Here is a 23,702-nt window from a genome sequence, read left to right as displayed (position 1 = left end):
ACTTAAAGGGAAAGTTCACCCAAAAGTGAAAATTCTGTCATCGTTTACTCACCTTCTTGTTATTTTAAACCTTTTATGACTATTTATTTCGCAAAACACAAAAGAAGATATTTTGAAAACTGTTGGTCCCCATTGACTTCCACTGTGTGGACACAAAACCAATGCAAGTCAGTGGCGACCAACTGTTTTCTCGTACGGACATTCTTCAGAATATATTATTTTGTGTTCTGCAGAAGAAAGCAAGCCTCGCAGGTTTGAGTTGTCAAGAGGGTGAGAATGATAGAATTTTCGTTTTGGGTGAACTATCCCTTTAAATTACACAGATCTCAAGAGGTCTGAAGAAAATCTTGCCATCTTGTAAGTGCCAAAGCAAAGCTCTTGTCCAGGAAGTGTAACACTTCCTGAAGTTCAGATTTCAGCTTTGACCACTCATCTGTTCTGAGGCTTTGACCTATTATAAAAAAAATATTTACCTACACGCTTTCTGGAAAGGTGCAGACTCCAAATTCTGGTAGAATAATTCATGTCCGTATAAAAGACATTGCGTTCTTGTTTGAAAGAACTGGTATTTTGTTCTTGTTGATAGTGCTTTGAATTAGATCATATACAGTAACCAATTCATTCAACCCACATCCTTCATTTTAGGTGCTATTTTATTATTTGAATGCAGACTGCAGACAGTTGCTATTACGAACGACTTGCCTTTAAACGTGGGTTTTACCACTGTGCATTTTAAGAAGAATTAGAGATGTCCTCTGTTCTTCCTGCGGTTTACGTGATGTTTACTAAGATAAGCGTCATCCTTATCTTTAAAGAGCACTGAAAATTACAAGCACACTTTCCAAGGGAAAGGGGGGTAAAAAAATCGTGTTATGGGATGTCCCTATGCATTCGTTTTTTTACCCACAGGTTCTGAAGTAAAAATGTATCCACAAACCCCAGAGGCAAACCAAATTAGCACTGCACGAATCATCATCTGTTCCGTCATTTCTTTCGTGAAAAATGGTTAAAGACGGCATACAATATCGACCAACCAGTTTTGACGGGCATAAACCGTGCAGATGTGTTTGTTTCATCTGTGCGTCTGTAGCACGAAGCAGCTGTTAAACCTGCGAGTGTGTGTGTGCGTGCGCATCGGTCCAGTAAACTGCAATTCACTGTGTTGATGCATGTTCTCAACTGCAGTTCTCGAAAACAGACAGGGGAGAGACGTGAGCCGTTTTGACTCTGTCCCCTGTCAACTTTCTCTGAGCTATTTATGACTATACTGTACAGAGAGAGGTGAAAAGAAAAAATAATTTTGCATCTTCTGTAATGTTCAAAACTGTAGTCTTCACGTTTTATGGCACTCCTGCATGAAAGCAATAAAAAAGTTTTAAAACGAGTGAGATTTCCATTTTTAATTTATGTTGTCGTTTTGTGACAACATGCCCCGGTGTTGTCATACCACATGGGGCATGTTGTCCCAGTAGAATCTACCATTAAACAGATTTACAAGATTAAACATTGTACAATGAGTGTGTACAGTACATTGCGTAACAGAAATGATCAGATCAGAATCTGCTAGAGTTACAGTTCCCACATATTGCCAGATCTTAAGTAAATAAAACCTGCAGAGGAAGTCCTGACGAGTTTATAAAGTTGTGGTACGTGCTTATTCTAGATTTATGTATTCATTAAACATGCGTATTGTAAAACTGCAACTGCACGCTTATATACACATATTTTTTTTCTCTGAGACCAGCAACAAATAGGCTACTTCTATGCATCGTTCATTTGCAAGACTATGCTTGGTTTGCATTAAAGGGTGGAATTGTCGATGTTATTTACTTAATCTTACACCTGCAGCTCGAACAGGATGTTGTTCCGGACAAGTTGGATTGTTTTAGTTGCTGCTTAGCCATTCGACCACGTACACATGGGCAGTTAACTGATGCGGATATAGCGCAACCAGAACAATAACGCAACAATATGTAGATTTTGCGCACCGTGAGAGAAGCAAATGATTCACTTTTAACTTGGAAGAAAGCGCTGGGTTAGGAAAATGGGAGACTTGGCCAAATATTTTCGCGTGTTGTGTTTTCCTCTCTTTGTTTTGGTAAGTACTGTGCTCCTTCAATGTACTGATGTTTCCAATGCGTTTTATATTATTATCCAATTTTATATTATTAGTTACCATTAAGAACTTATTTTGTTCATAACCAGATGTCTTCACCTGGATGTTTAAGCCAGTCCGTCGCAGGTGATGTGGCTTTTCTAAACGCGCCTGACGCGCCGGTCTCCAGGTGGCTTTTGCGCGTTCTCTACACCTGTGCTGAGTCGTCCGTCGTGCACGTACAGGTTCTGGTTTCTTTCGATACTGGATCCACCGTAATCCTTTTTGACAAATACTGGACCTGCGAGCCCGGGCTAACCAGATCCCGAGTGGTGACAGTGCGTTTCCCCGACTGGCTTGTTTACCGGCCCGATTGGATAATACGCGGTTCCGATTGGGTGCTCAGCTGTTTGTTGCGCGCCTGGATCGGCTCTGACGAATCCCCAGAACCGGACAGGTTTTCTCTGGCTAGTGTGGCCGTACCCCTCGATGTTCAGCTACCACTCAGTCGACCCGTTAAGAATCACCTGATTTGTGCCAGCTGGGGCGCAGCATTGCGCAGGCGAGTCCGTGGAGACGATTCGCCACAGTGCGCAAAAGAAAATGGTAATGACTTTTTGTTGTTCAGTTTAGTCTATTTGAAAAGAACAAATCAAGTTCCTTGCTTTTCTTGTTCATAATGTCTTTTGTAATGGAAACCATAATTTTTGCTGCAATGTAATAGTACTGTCCTGTTTTTTAAAGGTATTTAGTCACACTTTCTCTTTTTATTATTAAAAGTTTCATCATCTAAACATGTTCCATTTAATTGGGCTATCACACAAACTTTTAAATCTCTCTCTCTCTTTAAGAGGTGGCCACTTTTCTTTCCACATTGTATGCATCTACTGGGGAGAATTACGGGATCATCAAAACCCTCAAGCCACTCAAAAACAAACTGTTAGAAGGATTGAGAATAAAATCCATCTACTCTCCCTGGTAAGATCTTGTGACTTCAAATTTTCCTGGTACGATCTGTTTACTTCGCAACTCTAGTTAAACTGCATCACTTAAAATATGACTATTCAAACGTGTCTCAAAGTGGAATCATTCTGATTCCTTATAGGTGTGCCTTTTCACTCTGGGTTTTGCTGGTTAAACCCTGCAGTAACCATCTGTGTGGCCTTCTGCACCACATTGATGCTGAAAATGATTACGCCACCCCAGCCATGTTCCTCACTAATACTGGTGAGCCTTTACCCTCTGGATGAACCCTGACTCATTAAAATGGTTTCTGATCGCTCATTGTTCTTGTCGGATTTGTTCAGGCCAGATTCACGTGCAGTTGGTCAGAGATTCTGGACAACCATCAGCGTTTCTTTCTCCGTTCAAGGTTCCTCTCGGTCAGTGGTGTCGTATCAGCCTGGAGATTCTTGGAAGATTGGTGAGGAACATAATATGCATATACTGCATAGTGTAAATCTTTCATTGTCCAAATCATGCTGTAAAACAAATTGTTGGTTTAAATTAAAAATATTATAACCTAATGAATGTCTCGGTGAGTTGGCTAGACTCGTTGAATTAACTCAAATTTTTAAAGCCAAAAAAAAGCACATTTTTTACAGTGTAGTATTCTAAGATTTGGGTTGCTTTTATAAGAGGCATGTGGCCTCACGGTTTATTCTTTGAAACCAGGATGTTCTTTTATAGAAATATGGATTATGGAAGATAAAGGAATTGAGGTATCTTTAATATGGACAAGTTTGACCAAACTACGAAGTCAGCAAATAAATAAATGTCATTATATTTCATTTCTCTATAGACAAAGCTTTCAATTGCATGCACTGATGGACAGCAGCAATTTATTAAGACCGCTGAACACGTGTAAGTTTGACACTTGACTGCAAATAGCACGTTTCAGAGCTCTGTTGCCTGTTTCCATAAAAAGCTCTAATGTCTTTGGCAGGTTTGGCATTAACCCCATGCTGGATGACACGCATGGCTACTTTGTTATTGGTGGAGGCAAATTCACAAGGGGCATTGAAGGATATTACGGACCGACTAAATTCTTTCGCACAAAGGGGCTCCCAGCTGACCCTGTAGGATATTTTGTCTTATGTTTATATAGGAGTTTTCATGTTGGTGATTCAATCTGGGCATATTCCAGATTGTTCACGTAATCTTTCTATTATTCTGGATTAAACATACAATTACTTTACTTATTAATAGGCTGAGATTCAACTTCCTGATATAACTGCGAAAGTGAATATAACTGGATGGTTGCAATCTTGTCAGAAGTTTAAATCGGAGCTTTTCTTCCATGCACAATCTACTGTCAAGAGGCTGTCTGGTAAGTACCCTGTTTGTCCATTAGATGTCACAAAAGAGCAAACTCATAGTTTAATTCTTTAATACTTTTTTAAATCTAGGCAGCTGTTTGGACGCATACACAGAGCTGGTACTAAATCACGGTACAGAGATCACAACTGAACAATGCACTTTCTTCGAATCGCCAACAAATCGTTACAGGCGTCAAGTGGCGCGGTTGACTAAGATTCTGTCACAAAAACACGGTATGTTTGTTATTACATACAGTAGCTGAAACATTTATAAGGATTGTGTTTGTGCTATATTGTTTATTAGTGGGATAAATGTGCATTTAAACTGCAAAAAAACTCCCCAAAGTCCGTTTACCGAAGTCGTGCCACCATGTTTGCGAATCCTCTGTGCAGCTATTTACGTCATAGCAAGTCCACAGTCCTATCTACTTGAATGGGGGAAGGCAGATATTTCTAAAATCACTGGCAAAATTCTCAATTATACAGCATTTTTCTGATCAATAATTGACACAAAAAAAAACATGACACGAACCGTACCATAACTTTTGTTGCTAAGCTTAAATTGCGCTAAAAATCACCTTTTTCGAGGTCGCCTCATCTACTGCTCCTGCACACAGGCTCACGGCACGAGAGCCCTGCCCCAGAGAATCGTCAGTCTTTACTGATTTACTATTGGCTCGTTTTACTGGAAGGCAGGCAGGCCATATAGAGTGCGTATTTTTGTATGCAAACCCTGAAAGCAAGTTAGCATTTTAAGACTTCCGGGTCCACCCCATGTGGATTTTTTCAATGTTTTGGGGGTAAATCGCCTGAAATAAGGTTTGTGGCTAACAAAACCTCTAAATATTTTCACATTTTAATCTAAAATACACCAGTTATAACACGCTTGTGATTTTTTCCCTTTATTGTGTCTTTAAAACGGCGGTTACTATAAGCGACTACTTCCTTTGGCGGGGAAGTTAGACGTCATAGCGCATATAAATATCACAAATAATGCAACAGGGTGCACAAATCTTCAAAATCATTGTTGGGGATTCGTTCACAGAGTATTACTTATACCAGGGAACAAGTTTTTAATAAAGTTTGAGAAAGTTGTCGGAGGCTTGGTGGTGGTGACGTTGATATCGCGCGACCGTAGTGTAGTCCGCTTAGCCTTGTGTTAGCTTTTTACTTCTGGCGATTGTATTTTGACTTCAAAAATAGCAAACACTGTGTTAATCTGTAAAGATTATCTTGATAGACAAAACGTGTAAACATCTTGAACATTTGTTAATCACAGAGCTTATTTTTTGCGATCTTACAGGGAAAATGCATAGGCTTTCGGTCGAGTGAACCAGCGCGGCGCTTACTTCCTGGTTAGCCTACAAAAATACGTCATCTCTGAGCCACTCCATTGAGCGTTACATTCCTCGCTATTCATTATAATGGCGGTGGTGCATCTTGTTAATATTAATATCTTTGAACTCCCATAGAGCCGCAAAGTAGGCTAATTTACACATTAGCAATTCTACAGATGCGCTGACACATGCTGCGTTACACACCTCGGATTTAGGATATTTCTTAACTCAACCCCGGAAATAACGTCTGGATTTAGGAACAGTAAACGTATTTAGTAGCATTAAAACATAAGTGTTGAGTAACATTAAAAAGTGCAGTTCCAGAAAGTATTTTCCGGGTTGAGGTGGGTAATATCCTAAATCCGAGGTTGCAGTATGTCAACGGCGCTGCAATATTTCGGAGGGCAAACTGCCCTATTAACACATACAAGTAATCGAGGCATTGTAGAAGGGAATTGTTAAATCTCACCTTTGTCAAGCATTAGAAGTGTTTGAGAATTTTAATTTTTATTCAGAAAGACGCAACGTCTGTGTTTTATAGGGCAGTTTTGCCCTTACCAATATGGCGGCGCTGTTGACGCATCTCACTGGCATCTGCAGGCAAAGCGCTAAATGCAGAGTTTTATATTATTTTATAAAAATGTAAAAATAATTTATGTTGTATGATTTATATCGTCTCTTTTTGTAGGTGACGTGTTGTCCTCTACGCTAGGACGGGTGCTGTATTCTCTAGTCTTGCGTAAACTGAAATCCGCTGATGGCCTCGAGGTAATAAAGAGACTGATGCCTTTTCTACTGCAGTCTGGATGTTTAGGGGACCACAGGGCACTGCATCTCTCCTCTGTGCTTTATAGCAGTGGGTTTGGAGTTAAGAAGCAGCCATACAAGGTGGGTTTCCATTCTTTTTATTAATTCATCCAAAGTGACTGACAAATGAAAAATAATGATTAAATATCAGTTCTTGAATCATCTGTTTAGTATTTAAAAGCCTAGGCTGCTAACTAAAGGTTTTGAGGTTCAGACCTAGCCAAGAGTGATGAATAAACACTGCACACTAATCCCTATGATTGTTTGAATGAAAGATATACATATGTCCACGCGTGTCGGAACAAAGAGAGGAGAACAAGTGAAATGCTGAAAGGAAATATTAGATGTTAAACTCTCTGTAAACAAATATTTAATAAGAGTAAATGAGAATTTGCAGTTTTGCATGTAAACCGATGTATTGCACCTCAGGCTTGGCTGCTGTCCCTGTTGGCGGCTCAGGGCGACTGGAGATTGGCCCTGCTGCGTTTAGGACACATGCATCGTGTGGGCGACCTAGACGTGACCCCTGACCATGACCTGTCCTATGCGTATTACATCAACATCGCAAGGCAAACCACCACAGATCATAAAAAACCCACTCCACAGCAGGTGAAGGAAACATTTACACAGCAAACGTTTACAATAAAATCTCGAAATTATCAATGGTCTACTTCATTTTGTTTAGTTTAGTCTATTGGACTGAACCTGCAGCTTAACAAGCTCTTTTTAATGAATGCTGAATGAATTAATAATGTGCAATGTAGTTTTATTGTGTTTCTACAAAGGCATCAGGGCCTCCCTCTTTATTGCCTATAAGCTGGTAAATAAATAATCACATTTTCTCTGTAGACATTTGTTGAGTTAATACGGTTAAACGATGAAGAGACCTTGAAGGCCCAAACCAGTGAAAACGACGATCTGTTTCACTGGCTAAAGCTTCAGGCACGAAGTGGAGTGGCCGAAGCAGAGGTACTAAAATCCACATCTGATACAAAACACAAAACAAAACATTTTCCCCCTTTGAAGATGAACATATCTCTTTTAAAGTCTTTTAGGGTTTGTGTTGTGTTGATGAGTTTTGATGTTCTCCTCAGCAAGCAATGGGCCGTATGTTGTTCTGGGGTCAGCGAGGTGTGTCTCCAGACATTCAGACCGCTGTGAAGCACTATGAGAGAGGAGCCACCAGACTTCATGACCCTGTCTCCGCGTACGACTACGCCATCGTGCTCCTCACGGTTAGATTTGCATCCTTACTGTTTCCGTCATAAAACATTCAAGTGTTTTAATGAAAAGCTTCATTTTATTATATAGCTGGACACACTTGACTAAGTTGTTTTCTGACATTTTTAAAGTAAAAGTAATGCTATGTGTATTCATTTATCGGTTGCACTTTATTTTACAGTACGTGTACCTATATTGTACTTACAGTGTACTTACCTAAGAAAGAACTGGGTAGTATAATGTAACTACATGGTATAAGTTTAGGTTTAGGGGTAGGTTCAGGGTTAGTACCTAGTTATTATATTTACTGTAATAAGTACACAGTGTGTACATGGGAAACAGGACTGTAAAATAAAGTGCTACCAATTTATCTCCCAGTGATATCACATCTGGCCAGTAGAGGGCAGTCTTGCAGAGAATTTGAAGTGTTGACTGTTGACGTTTCAGAGGAAGGTTGTATTATGTATAGATTGTAATATTGTTTGTTTAAACAGGGACAAGGAGTTGAACAAAACGTGCAAAAGGCTGTGACATTTCTGAATAAAGCAATAGAGCAGGTACATCTCACATATTTTGTCATTATTTATACTTTAACTCCTTCGAAGAGATTTTTAATAGCCTTACATCAAAAACAGTTTAAAAGTTTTTTGGAAAAAATGAATGATAAAAACCTGATATAATATAGACCAAATATTTTCTTGCATAAAAATAGCCATGGAAGCTGGCATGGCGTTCATTTTTATACCTTATTATTAAATAAAAAATACCAAATACTAACAATTTATTCTTCAGCAATAAATAAAAAAACACACATACTGATCAAATATATGTATTTCGGATGCACTTTATAGCTCTTGTGTATAAGCTTCTTTTAAATGCACAAATGTACATTTTAGTTGCATGTGATGGTCCTGGTTTGGTGTCTCGCAGGGGTTTGTTCCTGCCATCACAGCTTTAGGCTGGTATTACGAGCAGTTTGAAAGAGATTACGAGAAGGCTGCACATCTGTGGAAGGAGGCTGATGCCAAAGGTCACCCTGATGCTGCTATGAATCTAGGAGTACTCTACTCCCAGGGTCTCTACCCCGGACATCCTCAAGACCAGGCAAGTCCCTGCATGCTGCTGTCCAGTTCTATAAACATTAGGGCTGGTTAAAAAATATAGATTCTTCGATCTTCAATTTAAAGAAACAAATTCCCCGAATCGATTCTAAATGCAAGTGCCTCGGTGAATATTATCTGTATTTCGCCTCTCATCCAGAGGATGGCGCCATTATTCAAGTTGAATTTTGAATTTTTTTAAAATTTCTTAAACATATTTCAAGTTGTTTATGATTTCACTGTTTCACATTTGCAATGTTTTTATTTTTTACAGTAATGTTTGGTTACTCCAAGTAAAAAGTAATTCAAAACAGTTGTGGGCTCTGCTATTAACGTGAATGTGTATTTCATTTATTTAGCTGAGCAGGGGGGTTTCAGTTACCAGCCTATTTATTAAAGTATGGATTCCATGTCTGCAAAACTAATATTTTAAATGAAATACTGATAACTAATCGACATTGAAACCATATACTGTAAATAAGAATTGAATTGAATCACCAAAATGGTCTCAAAACCCAGTCCTAATAAACATAAACCTCATTTTCACAACAGTTTAAAGCGTATCAGTGCTACCTGAGGTCAGCTCAGAGAGGTCATATGAACGGTGGCATCGCACTGGCTGATGTTTGGATTCATGGGATTCATGGTCAAGTGGCCAGACGTCCAGAAGATGCTGTTCTGTATGTATGACAGATACTGTGGCTGTATTCACCTTACAGGATAGTTTATATGGTGTTTATGGGTGTGAGGAGGATGCAAATTTTACCTCCATATAGTACACTAGTTGCTTATGATATCGTTCATTTTACACAAGTAGATTTTTATGACAAAGTAAAATTTACTACATAAATGTGAATAGATTTTTTTGTCTTTGGACTTCAGGTGGGCTAAATGGGCGTCTGAACAGAACGGATATCTGGGAACAGTCTTAAGAAAAGGACTGAATGCCCATCTCAAAGGAGACTGGTAATGCTTTATATTTCAATGCATATTAATATTAAAGGTCCAGTGTGTTATTTTTTGGAGGATCTATTGACAGAAATGCAATATAATATAGCCTACATAATTGTCTTCAGAGGTGTATAAAGACCTTACATAATTAAGCGTAATGTTTTTATTACCATAATGAGGTATTTCTATCTACATACACCGTGGGTCCACTTGCATGGTATTCGCCATGTTGTTTCTACAGTAGCCCTAAATGGACAAATTACTCCAAAGAGCACGTTTCGTAAATACGTTATCTCTTTCGGCAAAGAAGCAAAAACGTGACGACATCTTAGTTCTGTGACAGCCACCGTAGTGTTTTGAAAGGGAGGGGTGAGTGGTGGAGTGAGTCGTTGGTTGCAGTTCGCAATCTTACCGCTAGATGCCGCTAAATTACATACACTGGGCCTTTAATCTATAATTCCCATCAAAAATTAAAATATTAATTACATTTTTAGTTGATTTGCATCAGAAAAGTGTAGTTGCACCGAGAACTACTGTTAATATATTGTTCCCTCTCTCTCTCTCTCTCTCTCTTTTGTTCGTTCAGGATTATGTCTTTGATTTATTATCTTCATGCGGCAGAGAGTGGCTTTGAAGGCGCTCAGTTTAATGTGGCGTACCTCTGTGAACTCAACTCTGTGAGTCTCTTCTGAAGACTTGCTTATTAATTTAGATGAATATTTTTATTCTATGGGCTTAGACAAATGTTTTTTTCATTACAGGGCTCGTTGAACCCAGCACTGGTGACTCAATGCATGTTAAGATACTACAACATGTCCATACAGGGTCAAGATTCAGCTTCTTATGGTAACTACACAAAATCTAGGATTAAGAAAGAAAAGAACTCCGATGTTAATTTCATGGTTTTCTAAAACCCCTGAAACGGTATATTCAGTGTGGATTGCAGTCATTGAAGTGAACTGAAATGCTCGAAGCTGGAAGGGCGTCTGAGGTTTGACTCCACACCCCGTGTCGCTTCATCAGTACATGAGATTCTTTTCCAGCCCCCTGCAGTTGAAGCTTCAGTGTCTGATCACGCGGTGATAGATGTTTATTTTCTTCTCAGCGCTGATCAAGATGGGAGATCTGTTGTACGGTGGACAAGCTTCCGGCAGAAGAGAGGTTTCTGGCGCAGCTGAGATGTACAAACAAGCAGCTCTTAAGAGGGATCCACAGGTACTGGACATGTGAAACCCACTTCTCACAGCCAGACTCAAGTTTGATTCGGCATCATCGGGACATTTCCAAACATGAATCGTTTTCAATCATGAAGCATGTCTAATGGCAAAAAGCAAAGTTACACAAACACATTTTGCATCATGATTTTTGGTTCAGTTTTACTTTCGTGTGTGAGCACGTTCTGCATGTTTTGTTGCGGTATCAAGGATTCGTCTTTTGTCTCCTCAGGGTTGGTATAATCTCGGCCTGCTCGTCCAGGAAGACGAGTCTCTGCCGTTCAGTCTTCTTGCTGAACTTAATTTGCTTCATCTTTACTTGACAGACAAGCAGAAGCTCCTCACCAACCTGTTTCACAGGTGAGACGAAACAAACCCGTTTTATTTTTACAATAAACATGTGTGCCATTTAAAAAAACAATGGTTTTTAAAATGCCACAGCAATGCGGAGCCTCTGGTTGTAAAAACCACAAGGATTTCTAAATCATGAAAATTCCACAGGCGAGAATGTGTTGGGTTGTGTTTTAATGTTTATTAATACGATAGTAACTTTTTATTGTTGTTAGCTAGTTAATAACTCCGTCTTGTTGTGGTGTATGATTTTAGCCATTATATTTGGCCTACACTACACATATTTGATATTTATTATAGTTGCAGATAAACAGGCAACTTCCTTGAGTGTTAGTAGGCCGACTTGCCTTTAGATATTTATAGAACAGGCATCTATGTGTATATTTCTATGCATTTTACGATGGCTTCCAATAAAATCCATTCAGAATAAAGAGTAAAAATAGTTCTCTTTATAATATTACAACTTCGATGTTTTTTCAGTGTTTTTAAAGAAATGTACTGATGGATTGGCTTGGTTTTTTGTGTGGTTTTTTGTGTGTGCTGTAGATGTATAGAGACAAACAGTGTTGAAGCATACCTGCCGTGCACGCTAGCGCTCCTCAACGCACACCTTCCATCCTTCAAAGTAGATAAACATACAGCAGTAAAGGTGTGTGTGCGTCTTCACTTCAGATGATTTCTTTCTTTGTGTGCATGGTCCGAATACACATCACAGACAATGCTGGTAATTGTAAAAGTCAAATGAAGAGAAAGTTGCCGCCTGGATGAACGGGGGAATTTCTGTGGTTACTGTGTTAACATCACGATGATCGTTCGCTCAGACTGTTTAGATCAGTGGTTCTCAAACTGGGGGCCGTGGCCCCCTAGGGGGCCCCAAGATGGACCCAGAGGGGCCACAGTTTTGAGGCAGTTTATGAATTATAGAAATTTATGATAATTTTGGGCAATCAAATGTTTGAAAAATAAGACTACCAACCAAAAGAATTGCTGTTCCAGCATTCTATAATTATTAGTGTTTTTTGGTTTAATTAAAATTGGATCACACGCCATTATTTGGGGGGCGCAAAGCGATACACCCTACACACAGGCGGCCTTACAGTGAAAAAGTTTAAACTAAGATAGAGATAAACTAATAGGGAGGTTTGGATGAAATGTTTACTCTTTCTCTGGATTTGTTCCTGTAGCTCATCGCCACAGTTTCGGCAGCTGTTGGAACTTTGTCTCTTGTTTTTGGACTTTTTAAACGGTGGACAGCGGCCCACCGCCAGCCCTCACAAACATCTACCCAAGACCAAGAGGAGGAATCTTAAGACCTTGGATAATGTTTATTTTTTAGACCTAATATTTTTGGGGTTTTCCTCCGTACCGAGCACTTTATGTACAATTGTAAAGTTTTGTAACATTTCAAATTTTATTACAATTCATATTTTTTAATTTATAATCAGGCAATGAGACTTTGAAACCATACAACACATCCACTCATTTCATTCCTCAAAAGTTTTAACTAAATACTAAAAAAAAGGTTTACCAAGATATTTTCTGACTTGTCACTTACGCTTTAAAAATCACAGCAAGAAAAGTATTTATTCTTAATAAAGTAATAATTCTGTTATGTTTTTCTTGCAATATCACTTCAGTGTCTCTAGACAAACTCATTTTTTCCCTCTCTTGGAGGTAGAGGGTCCCGGCGGGGCGACTCTAGCTGCTTCTAATGAAAGTGTGTGCGGCGTTCCCAGGTTTGTGTGTAGAGTGATGCAAACAGCAGGTGTTCAGCAAGCTGTGATATGCCCAGGGCCCCGGGAACACACGCTTAATTAAAACAACACCCAACCGTTGAGTAATCCCCAGATAAAGGGACTGCACCACACAGTGTCAAGGGGACGGGGATCTCACAGCGTTCAGATTAAAATAATGTGAAGCTTTCAGCGAGACGGTAATAGTGGAAGCAGTTTTGTGTGTTTTTGATAGCGTACATAATGTAAATGTTTCATTAAAGAGATTTGCGTGAATGTTCTGTGAATATGTTCATCTCTGCACACCGTTTAGTCAAACTTTTTAAACCCTCCATCATGCTATAAGCGTTGTATTTCATAAATAAGGTAGGAAATATGGCTTACTTTTAGAAAAAGTACTTTATTCTTTTAGGTCTGTAAACGGGGATGCTTCAAGCGCAAAAATGTTAACTTTGAGCTTTTTAATTTTATCTTTTAGGGGTCATATGACATGGCTGAAACAAATATTATGGTTTGTTTTAGATGTAATGTAATGTGTATACATGATTTAAGGTTCAAAAACGCTGTATTTTCCACATACCGTGCATGTTTGTATCTCCTCTTTGCTCCGCCTCTCTGAAACGCGCAGATTTTTTACAAAGCTCATGGCTCTGAAAAGCGAGGTGTGCTATGATTGGCCAGTTAACCGGTGCGTAGTGATTGGTCGAATACTGCAAGGGTGTGACGGAAATGTAACACCTCTTACCATATTTGGAACATCAGGTTCCAAAGCAATTGTACTGACAGGTACACCCACCTTACTTGAGTATACATTTGGGCGGTCTTAGTCAAATCATACCACGAACTGATGTAGATTTGTGGGGGTGTGGTTACACGAGGCGTTTCAGGCAGGTCTGGGTGAGCATTCGCTTTTAGATAGAATGCATCTTTTGTTCCGACATTTTTGCAATTTGATGTGTCTAATACATGCACGGGCAACTTATAACACACCAAAGACACAGAAAAACACGTATTCGCACCATATGACAAGCAGAGCGGCCCTCGTCCCGCTCTGCTTGTCACAATGACCCCTTTAAGTTTGCAATTGCTGTTGTTACCCATTTTTTGGGTGTATGAATATCAGACAGTTTGGTACCAAATGTTGGTTTTTAATTCTTGATGAATTTTTATTTCTCTTAGTTTAAAGAAAAGAAGTTTCTTTGGTCATTTTCGTTACAATATTCATTAAATCTTTGATAACTAGATTGAATGATCAAGGGGATGAATGCAGTCGCACAAATGTTTCCTGTATCGTCTGTAAGCATCTACAGTGTCACTTAGTTTAAAATACAAAAAAACAAATCTGTCAATATTTACTCGCACACTTTTTTCATTTCAAACCTGTTTGTGCAGAATGTAAAAAAACATATTTTGAAAAAATGCTGATAATCGCACAACAGCGGTACCCATTCACTTGGACACAAAACCAATGCAAGTGAATGGGTACAGCTGTTGTTTGGTTATCAACATTCTTCAAAATATCTTCTTTTGTGTTCTGCAGAAGAAAGTCATACAGGTTTGACATGACAAGAAGGTGAATAAATAATGACGTCGTTTCATTTTTGGATGAAATATCCCTTTAATCAATTCAGTTTAATCATAAATCGATCAGTTTTATGAGGTTTTACAGATTTGCTGTAAATTCAAATACAAGTTCCAAAATCATTTGACATTCTGGTTGAATTATTTACCAAAAACTGAAAGTGCTATAACCTCTATGAAAAAATCCTTACGAGATATTTTCATCTTAAAGCTGTATTATGCCGTTACTCTATAGTCTGTGCTGTTTGTTTCGGATTCATCACAAGTGCTAACGGTCTCAAAAGTCATCTCTTCCTCTGGGAGCGTCTCCGTGGGGCTCTCAAACCCTGGCTCCTCCTCTCTCTCCTCTGAGACATCCCCTCCTGCTTGAATATCTGCTTCCTTCTCCAGGTCCTCCTCTTTTGGCTGCATGCTGATTTGCAGACCTGTATTTTCACACTTGACGGGTTCATTTTTGTTAAAGTCACGGAAGTTATTCTTTGCCCCCAAGATGTATTTGCCCAGAATGTTGGCCTGGTCCGGCTCGCTCTTGTGTTGCCACTGTAGCTTCTGATGGAAGTCCTGCATCTCCGCGTGCACTCGTCCGACAGCCTTATTGAGCTCAGTAATTCTGTTCCCTACATCTGAACACCACAACATTGACGGTTAGTCATTTGGAATGACACGTTTAAAGACATTTTCCAAACACAGTTTACAATGAAACCAAGCTTATATGTATGCTTATATTACATTCTGAACATTTCCATGCTGAAAAGTTATATTTAAGGTAAGGAACCATTTATACACTTTCTTCCAATGCGACGTACAGTATATAGAGTATATATATATTTTTATTTTAGAGACATAATTTCTGTAAGATATTGTGAAGTATCTTGCTAATCAAATACCAACTCAGGTGTTTGTTCCTGCAAAGCACCTTGAACAGGTAATATTAAACAGCATCCACAAATGAGTTTTTTATACGTTTTTAAATGATATTTAGATAATACAGCATTGTGTTTGGATGGTTGCCGTGAGACGCCGATGATATGACCCACCTTTACGCTTACTCTCCTCAAACTCTCTACGTGCAGCTTCAATGTAGCGATGAACCAGCGCATTAGTCACCTGCAGGCGGTATGATGCTCTGCCCTCCCCTTGACCTTTGCCGCCATTCAGCATATTGCCAGACTAATAAGCAACGAAAAGCACATCATCAGCCAAATTTAAGCAGGAAACATGGACAATCTAGAGGAAGTGCCAGATACTCACCACAGACGTGATGGGAGGATATTCTGGGCCTTTTTTGTTACAGCAGCAGCATATCTTTTGGAAGATGCTTCTGCATAAAACAGGAACAGGAAGGTGACATTTAATACTAAATATGCACTGAAAATATCAAAAGTTTGCTATCTAGTCACTGTGCAGGGCTTGGCAGGACTGAGAATTGCTTACTGTGTTTGTTTCTTACCTTAAGGCATAAAACATAGCCTTAGGAGTAGGAATGATGTTAAAAGGAACCGGCATGGTGAGACCCTCCCTGAAATAACTGAGGTAGAGTTTAGAGCGAGCAAATTTCCACTCGACATCTGCATCGTCCTGTTTAGGAACGGCCATTATGAACACACGCAAAAGCACAATTTGTTAAGTTAAGTATAAAAAACAGAAATGTCATTTTTTGAGAATTATTGTCTCCAACATGGCACCGACCCTCACATGTTATCGGATGAGTACAGTATAATATTTAAAGGTTCAATATATTTCTTTTTGTGATCAATTCGAATGTTCTGCTCACCTCGATCCTTTGAAACGAATTGGAGATCATGGCAATAAGCATGTTTAACAGCACTATGACAATGAGCAGAGTGAAGATCCCATAGAAGATCCTTCCAACAAACTCAGCCAAGATAAAATCAGGCATGTCCACATATTCCTGGTTGGCCATTCCAAACATGGTCCAGAAGAGGAAGTTAAAGGTTTCGTTCAATCTAAAATGGACACAAGAGAATGAATTTGCATTTTTTTGGTCACATGACACATCGACCAATCAAGGTAAAACATTTAGGCACTGCGAAAAAATTGTTTCTCACAAGCTTTCTTTCTCTTTATTTACAGTATCTAGACATTCTTAAATCAAGAAACATTTACATGTTTGCGACATTGTTTTCTGGAAAACAAATTATAACAATGAAAAGGGTTTGTGCTTGAAACAAGAAAAAAATAACGGTAAGAAAAGTACGAAAAATCTTGATTTGAGTAGTCTTTTTGGTTCTCAAATCAAAGTATCTTGATTTAAAAACGTTTAGATATTTGTACTGGAAAAAAAATTGCTAGTCACCTGCCGAGGTGTGGGGAGACCACATAAGGGACATATATGTTGTTTATTCCGCATAGAAATGCTGTTCCAATAATCATGAGGATGAACATGAACCTGTAGAGAAAGAAAAACATCTACTTGTAGTAGTTTATGCGAAAAGCTTCTCTGATGAGCCACATTTAAAGCTTAAATTCACACCTCATCATGTCATCTATCATTCTTCCCATAGATATCTGCAGTGTTCCCAGAGATTCATGAGCCGGGAGGATGTAGGCGAGACGCGTGAAACTCAACAAACTCGTCACAGCAAAAAGGATCTCGGCAATGAGCTGAGGGTCCTCCTGTTTCCAGTTTTCACGTACTGTATACGCACAGTAAATATACAGATTTTTCATCCCCCAGTTTTTGGTATCTTCTACACATCACAAACGACTAAATATTTGCTGAGAGGATAAATAACTTGATATTGATCTCACTAGAGTTGGTGAAGTAGTCACACAGCTCCGGCGTGCTGGGGTCTTCACACAGGAACAATCCCCTCAGCATGATGAGAACTCGTAATGTGAACGATGCCAGATACATGCTCAGCACCATCATATCCACAATGTTCCATAAATCCAGAAAGTAACTCTTCAAACCCTCAATCCACACCTCCTTGCACTCAAACCAGAAGAAACCTTCAGAGACAGAAACCACACAATAGATTTTTATTTAGACTGAAGGATAAATGACCATTTTATATTTGACGGTCTTTCTGGCGGTGTAACCTACCCACAACCCATATCATATGGAGAGAGTTATGGAGAAGGTTCTGCTTCCGAGAGGCGAAGTCCGTGCGGTAGATCTCCATGAAAATAGACTCGGACAGGAGGGTGATGAGGAACCACATGTACGATGCCGAGTGCAGAAGAAATTTGATCACTGGGATCTTCAACATTTTGCCGAGCTGGCAGAACGAGGTAAAAACTCTTCTTAAGCATGTACAATAGTGGCGATGTCCGGACGGCACAATATTTGCTTTTAATGCTTGCTCAGGTTAGATTAATCAAATCTAAAACACCATATTAAGATTTTTCCAAAAAAGCAAACTGCAGCATATCAGGGAATATTTGTTTCGTTTGAATGTACAATAAAGGCATAGAAAACAAAAAGCTCACAGGAAATGAAGCACACCGTGTATGACAAATATTTTATCTGTTAATAATATTTGTTGATCCTCTATCCTTGTTATATTTTGCAGCGATTCCTTAGGGTCTTTACTCTAGCTTTCCTGTAGCTCGGTGGTAAGAACATGGCGCTAACGCCAAGGTCGTGGGTTCGATCCCAGGGGATTGCGCATACTTAGAAACAAATGTAGCCTATAGGATAATGCAATGTAAGTCGCTTTGGATAAAAGCGTCTGCCAAATGCATACATGTAAATGTACTCTGTAAACTTGCATGTTATCTGTCATTTTTTTGCAGAGCCTCCTTAAATTCTTCTAAAAAGCTTTCAGCTTCAGCACAACAACGCAACATGCATACAATGTTTTGAATGCCCTTTATTTCAATATATGAGTAAAGACATCAATTTTCTAAAGTTGGACATCACTTGGCCACTGCTGTATATTGTTCAAAATCACTGGTTGGTTAAAATTACTTAATGGTAAAAAAAAAGTGATAAAGAAAATGAAGTCTAGCATTATTTATTTGCCTTGAGTACCAAAATAGCACATCGAGTGGCAACTGCAAATAAATGTACACATCAAGAGTTGGATGTATATATTCACAGGTGAGGTGAGTCAAACTTACTTTCGACTTGGGGGCGATCCAATAAACCAGACACAAGACTGGCATAGTAATGAAGATCCCTAAAGACACCAGCAGTTTCCAAGTCGTCCGACTCCCCCTCCATCCAGACAGGTTACCACACCAAATGGAGGAGAGCACTTGCTGACAGATGGGATGAGTCACAAACTAGAAGAGCAGAAGCAAACAGTAAGTCTCCTGGCCAACTGTCAATCAACCAGCCGTCCCATACGGCAACAGCGCGGGGGTCAAACGACTGCGGATGATGTTCACGTGCCCTGTGTTTTTCTATCATCTGTCTATCACTCTGTACTGACTAGTTATAGCAGGTTTAGCCATGCTTAAAAACTAGAATATAATGTTAAGATGAACAGTAAGTGAAGCAAAAAGCATTTGTATGAATATCAATATGGGTTTCTTATCAACAACATTCTGCTTAACATCTTTTCTGTTCATGCAGATGAAACTGGATAAATGTAACTATAAATGTAATGTAAACTACTTCTTCAACACAGACCCTGACATCCAGGCATGTCTCATTTTTCAAACTTGTTGGTCACTTGCAATGAAGAATGACATACTTGTTTTTGATTGTAGTTGACAGCGAGCCGAAGTCGAGCGAGGTTTGGAATGCCTTCTTCAAACGTCTGTTCATCCAGTTCATCTTCGCTGTCCTCCTCGGCACTGTTGAGGATGGTGGAGACCTCGCTCTGGTTCCGGCACATTCCCAGAAGCTCCACGGCGAACTCCTGACACAGCTGTTCCAAAGCGAGGTACTGAGGCTGAGAAACCACACGTCACACTCGTGAGTTCATGTCTGAGAACCTCAAAACGTCACTAAATCGATGTCAGCAGATTTTGAATGGTTCTGCAAAAAATTGTCCTTGATGATGTATTACAAATAGCTGCAACACGATCTTATGGCAATTTTTAACACAATTTTTAATTCAAATGTAAAAATTATTTTATACAAAGCCAAATTATGGCTTTTTTAAATAATTGTTTAAATAAATTATTGAAATAAAAGTCACATCATTAAAATTCATACAAATCAGACACTTTGTAAAATGATTAGGAATTTCTGTGATATCAGGGTGATCCAGATTTTTTAAATTGATATTTCTCATTATGCTCAGTTGCGAATCTCATTCGATTTCTTTGACAATATTGTAATAAAATATAAATAAATAATAGTATTTATATGTAAAACTATTAAATTATTCAATTCAATTCAATGAATTAAATTACAAATTAAATTATATTATAAATTCAATACAATTATTTTTATTTTATTTTTATTTACTTTCAAATATGAAATTATTTTTATTAAGTATTAAGTACTTTTCACATAACTTATTTACTTCTGAGATATGCAAATACGCCCAAAATGATCATTTAAAGGTAAAATGTGATTGTCAAGCAAAATCTAATTTATTTTTTCCCTTCTTATGTTGTTTTTTTCCAAGCACACATGAAGAACCGGTGTGTTTAAGTTCTTCAATCTGAGCTCACCTTGAACTCTGGTTCTTTGTTGGAGAGTTTCCGCAGCTCTCGGCTGAGGTGGAACGCGCTGAGCATGGCATCCTCTGAAGTGATGGACAGATACGCGCGGCTTGCGATGCCTCTGTACGTATTGATGCGGGACAGCGAGAACTTCAGCAAGTCATACTGACGCGCATTCCGGCACTCCAAGCATGTGCAGGAGATGGCGTGCGGGAGAGGAATATCGTGACCTCTCTGGGTCAACATCATCACTATTTCATAAAGGTCTTTCTGGCAGGCCAGCGTGAGTGGTGTCACTCCGGGCGCGAACTGCGAATCGTCAATGGAGTGGTCGAAGATGGCCATGCTGAAGGAACGGACGTCCATCTTGTTGCCTTTCTCTTGGTCCAGGCGGTCCAGGAGCTGTTTGACCACTAGGGGTTGGTTGGTGTCTACGGCCACCAGCAGAGCTTCATGGATCTGACGGAAGTCAAATTTAACGCCCAGCAGAAGGGATGACATGATGTCTTCTCTGCCCAGCCGGATGGAGAGGTTCAGCGCTTCCCTCCATAACCGATCTTCAGACTCGTCGAGCTGACGAATGATCCCGTCCCCAAGCGAGAGGAGACCGTCTACCCAGGCAGCGTTGCCCTCTTGGATGGCGAGGATCAACTCGGGCGGAAAGTGAAGCTTTTTGTTCACAATCTCCCTCCAGTCATCTGTCTGCTCATAGAGACGGGGTACAGAAGACATGATAAACATCTGTGAAACTATTATTGAAAGGTAAAATGCTCCCAGGAGCTTTGTGTAGTCAATACATGATGTTTTTATTCAATATTTAAGTTTGAATGACACTTTTATCTATCATCATTAATATTTTTCACTGTCAGACAGCTTTTTCAATTTTCCACTCATGCACACACAGATAAAAACGTTTATTCACCGTAAATCTTCAAGTTAATAAACATCTCTTGAAAAAGATCTTTCAGATCTCACGTTACCTTGAAAACCTAATATGTCATCTGGAAATATAATCGTTATTCATAAATTAAAAAAGTTTTTTAATTTTTAGTTTCAGCACTTTTTAAAAATGTTTTTCTATTAAAACCTCAAGTTGGCATTTACTCCTACAAATTCTCGCAGATATAAAAACTTCAGACTCACCGTGAGGTTATCCATATTCTTCAGAATAGCAGATCAAGAAACTTCTCACATCACGCGTTCACTTAAAAGCAAAGAGAAACAATATTGTTCTCACCTCCTAGACCTGTTTAATGACTTTGTCCTTTGTGCAACCCTTGTTTTTCTCTACTAATGTATCATCATGTTCTCTGGGAATAAGCCTGTACCACCCACTCAGCACCAATAACAGAAACGGTCCTTCGGGAGAACACTCATTTGTGTACACTGCTGTACATGCCATTTAGATAATTACAATTAAGTCCTAATTTTGTTCTTTGCATTACACACTGTAGGCCTATTATAATTCAGTGGATTAGATAACACATAACAGCGGTGCATGTCTATAAACATTTAAAAAATACATCTAATTACATTACACTGGTTGCAAATAATGCTGCCCGCTAGCTGGAGATGAAATTCAGTAGACTACACACGATGTGCGAATACACCCTTTAGTGTCGAACACACGCCTCCATCTCGCTCATCACCTTAATCAATCGATCATGACCCCTTGGCACTTTTTTACCAGCCTAATTTCGAGAAGTACACCCTACGTCCTTTCCAATGTGGCAAATTCATTACCTGAATGGAGTCTGGTGGCCCTGTCAAACTCCGTCTGGGAGCGCACGCTTCACAGCGACAGCCCGCTCTGCCTCAGCAATTCTAATGAGCGGCCATTCGTCAGCTTCTGACGTGCATACCATCCACTCGATGCTCAAATTTACTGATAATTTCAAAACGCAAGCAAACGATTACTTTGCTATACATTACATCTGGTAAGAGGTTTAAGCAATTCAGTCAACTCACTTTACAATAGGCCTACAGTATTGTTTTGTGGTTACCTACTTTACTAAACCCAGCGGTTTTAATTGAATTGGTGCTCTCATTAATTGGATAACATTTACTTGGAGCGTAGCACCATCGGTCTGGTTTTTAAGGTAATGATGACAAATGCCACAGCTTGCACACGTGCCTGAACATTTTGAGACATGTTTAAAGCATGACTTTACGCTGTTGGGTCTATTGGAGAAATCGATTTTCCAGTCTTGTCGATGTTGTTAAATCGGGGATAATGGCTTTCATTTTGATTAACGTATCAACTTAAAGAGGACAAAGTGGAGACGCTTCCTATCGCACGGATGACGTGACATTGCAGCAATACTGACGTAATTATGATGTACAATTTTAGCTAACTCCAATATGTGAGTCTTTGATAAGATATTATAAAAATAATTATTATATTACTTTTTTAATGAATCATTTTTAGTTATTTTAAGAACCTTTGTCTTTTTTGGGAAAGCAAAAAAATTGTGGCATTGCATCTTTATTTTGCGAGTGTAGTCGTCCATTAACGGCCTACTTAAAATATTATTAAAATAGTTATAGTTGTTATAGTAGTTACATTTACGCATTCGGCAGACGCTTTTATCCAAAGCGTTTTACATTGCATTGTATTATACATTTGTTTCCCCTGGGATGGAACCCATGACCTTGGCGTTGCTAGTGCCATGCTCTAACCCCTGAGCCACAGGAAAACTGGTTAATATATTCAAAAGTAGTTTCGTGGAGGCAGGATTATTTCAATAACTTCAATATACTTTACTTTTTCAAGGGGAAAGTAATTCAGTTACAGTAACTACTTAGTAACTAGTTACACCCAACACTGACCATGGTACTCTTAGAAGTGCCTTATGAAAAAAGACAATACAAAATAAGAAAAATGTCAATGATTTAGCACCTAGTACCGTGTTTTTTTTACTGTACATTTGTATTACCAAATGACTGATTTGTAAAGTATTTAAAAGAGAAAAGCCCAAAGAGAACTTGACCTTCATTTAACCTATTTCTGTTTTTACCTTTGGCAGGTTTCGAAGCTACTTGGATTACCGGTGTACATTTTATGCAAGCCCTAGGAATCGAACCCATGACCTTTGTGTGTCCCGTGCTCTACCAGCTGAACTGAGTTTGACTTGAGGAACATCCTCGGCCGAACCACTCAAAGCCAGAACCACGCAGGTATTCAAGTCCACAATAAATACATTACAGGCAAGTTAATTTGAGAGTGAGACGGGTCGGCACAAATCCTAAGAAATGACTGCGAAGGAAACTGTGCAGATGCAGGGCCACCTAATCCAATTGCTTTCATTAAGTCTGTTGAAATGACAGAAGCTTTTACTTCACTTATATTGCATTACCAGGAATACAGCTCTCTTATGACAATCTGCATTATCCAAACAATCTCTCTCT

General features: G+C 39.1%; 2 protein-coding genes across 2 annotated transcripts; one reads left to right on the top strand and one right to left on the bottom strand.

Annotated features, from left to right (window-relative positions):
- Positions 1-43: 43 nt before the first annotated feature.
- LOC130564557 (protein sel-1 homolog 3) lies at positions 44-13,006 on the top strand. The gene is made up of 23 exons (XM_057350695.1): positions 44-2,098; positions 2,206-2,701; positions 2,947-3,073; positions 3,201-3,322; positions 3,403-3,518; positions 3,897-3,958; positions 4,041-4,173; positions 4,304-4,424; positions 4,504-4,647; positions 6,439-6,638; positions 6,987-7,166; positions 7,407-7,526; positions 7,652-7,792; positions 8,273-8,335; positions 8,709-8,882; positions 9,431-9,558; positions 9,761-9,844; positions 10,416-10,506; positions 10,591-10,675; positions 10,935-11,044; positions 11,276-11,403; positions 11,941-12,043; positions 12,579-13,006. Exons 1-23 carry the CDS (start codon positions 2,045-2,047, stop codon positions 12,702-12,704), a joined length of 3,108 nt encoding a protein of 1,035 aa, XP_057206678.1. The 5' UTR covers positions 44-2,044; the 3' UTR covers positions 12,705-13,006.
- Positions 13,007-14,709: 1,703 nt separating this feature from the next.
- Positions 14,710-21,552, bottom strand: trpc2a (transient receptor potential cation channel subfamily C member 2a). Its single transcript, XM_057351659.1, has 13 exons — positions 21,438-21,552; positions 20,304-20,996; positions 19,373-19,573; positions 18,795-18,959; positions 17,776-17,950; positions 17,481-17,681; positions 17,203-17,365; positions 17,026-17,118; positions 16,483-16,675; positions 16,159-16,286; positions 15,960-16,029; positions 15,746-15,878; positions 14,710-15,331 (listed from the first exon to the last, which is right to left on the bottom strand). The coding sequence occupies exons 1-13, from the start codon at positions 21,450-21,452 to the stop codon at positions 14,925-14,927; spliced, it is 2,637 nt and encodes an 878-aa protein (XP_057207642.1). The 5' UTR covers positions 21,453-21,552; the 3' UTR covers positions 14,710-14,924.
- Positions 21,553-23,702: the final 2,150 nt, after the last annotated feature.

This window comes from Triplophysa rosa, linkage group LG14 (assembly GCF_024868665.1).
Source record: "Triplophysa rosa linkage group LG14, Trosa_1v2, whole genome shotgun sequence".
In the NCBI taxonomy this organism is placed as follows: Eukaryota; Metazoa; Chordata; class Actinopteri; order Cypriniformes; family Nemacheilidae; genus Triplophysa; species Triplophysa rosa.
Note: the sequence above shows the minus strand (reverse complement) of the source record. Positions and strands in the feature narration are given on the sequence as shown.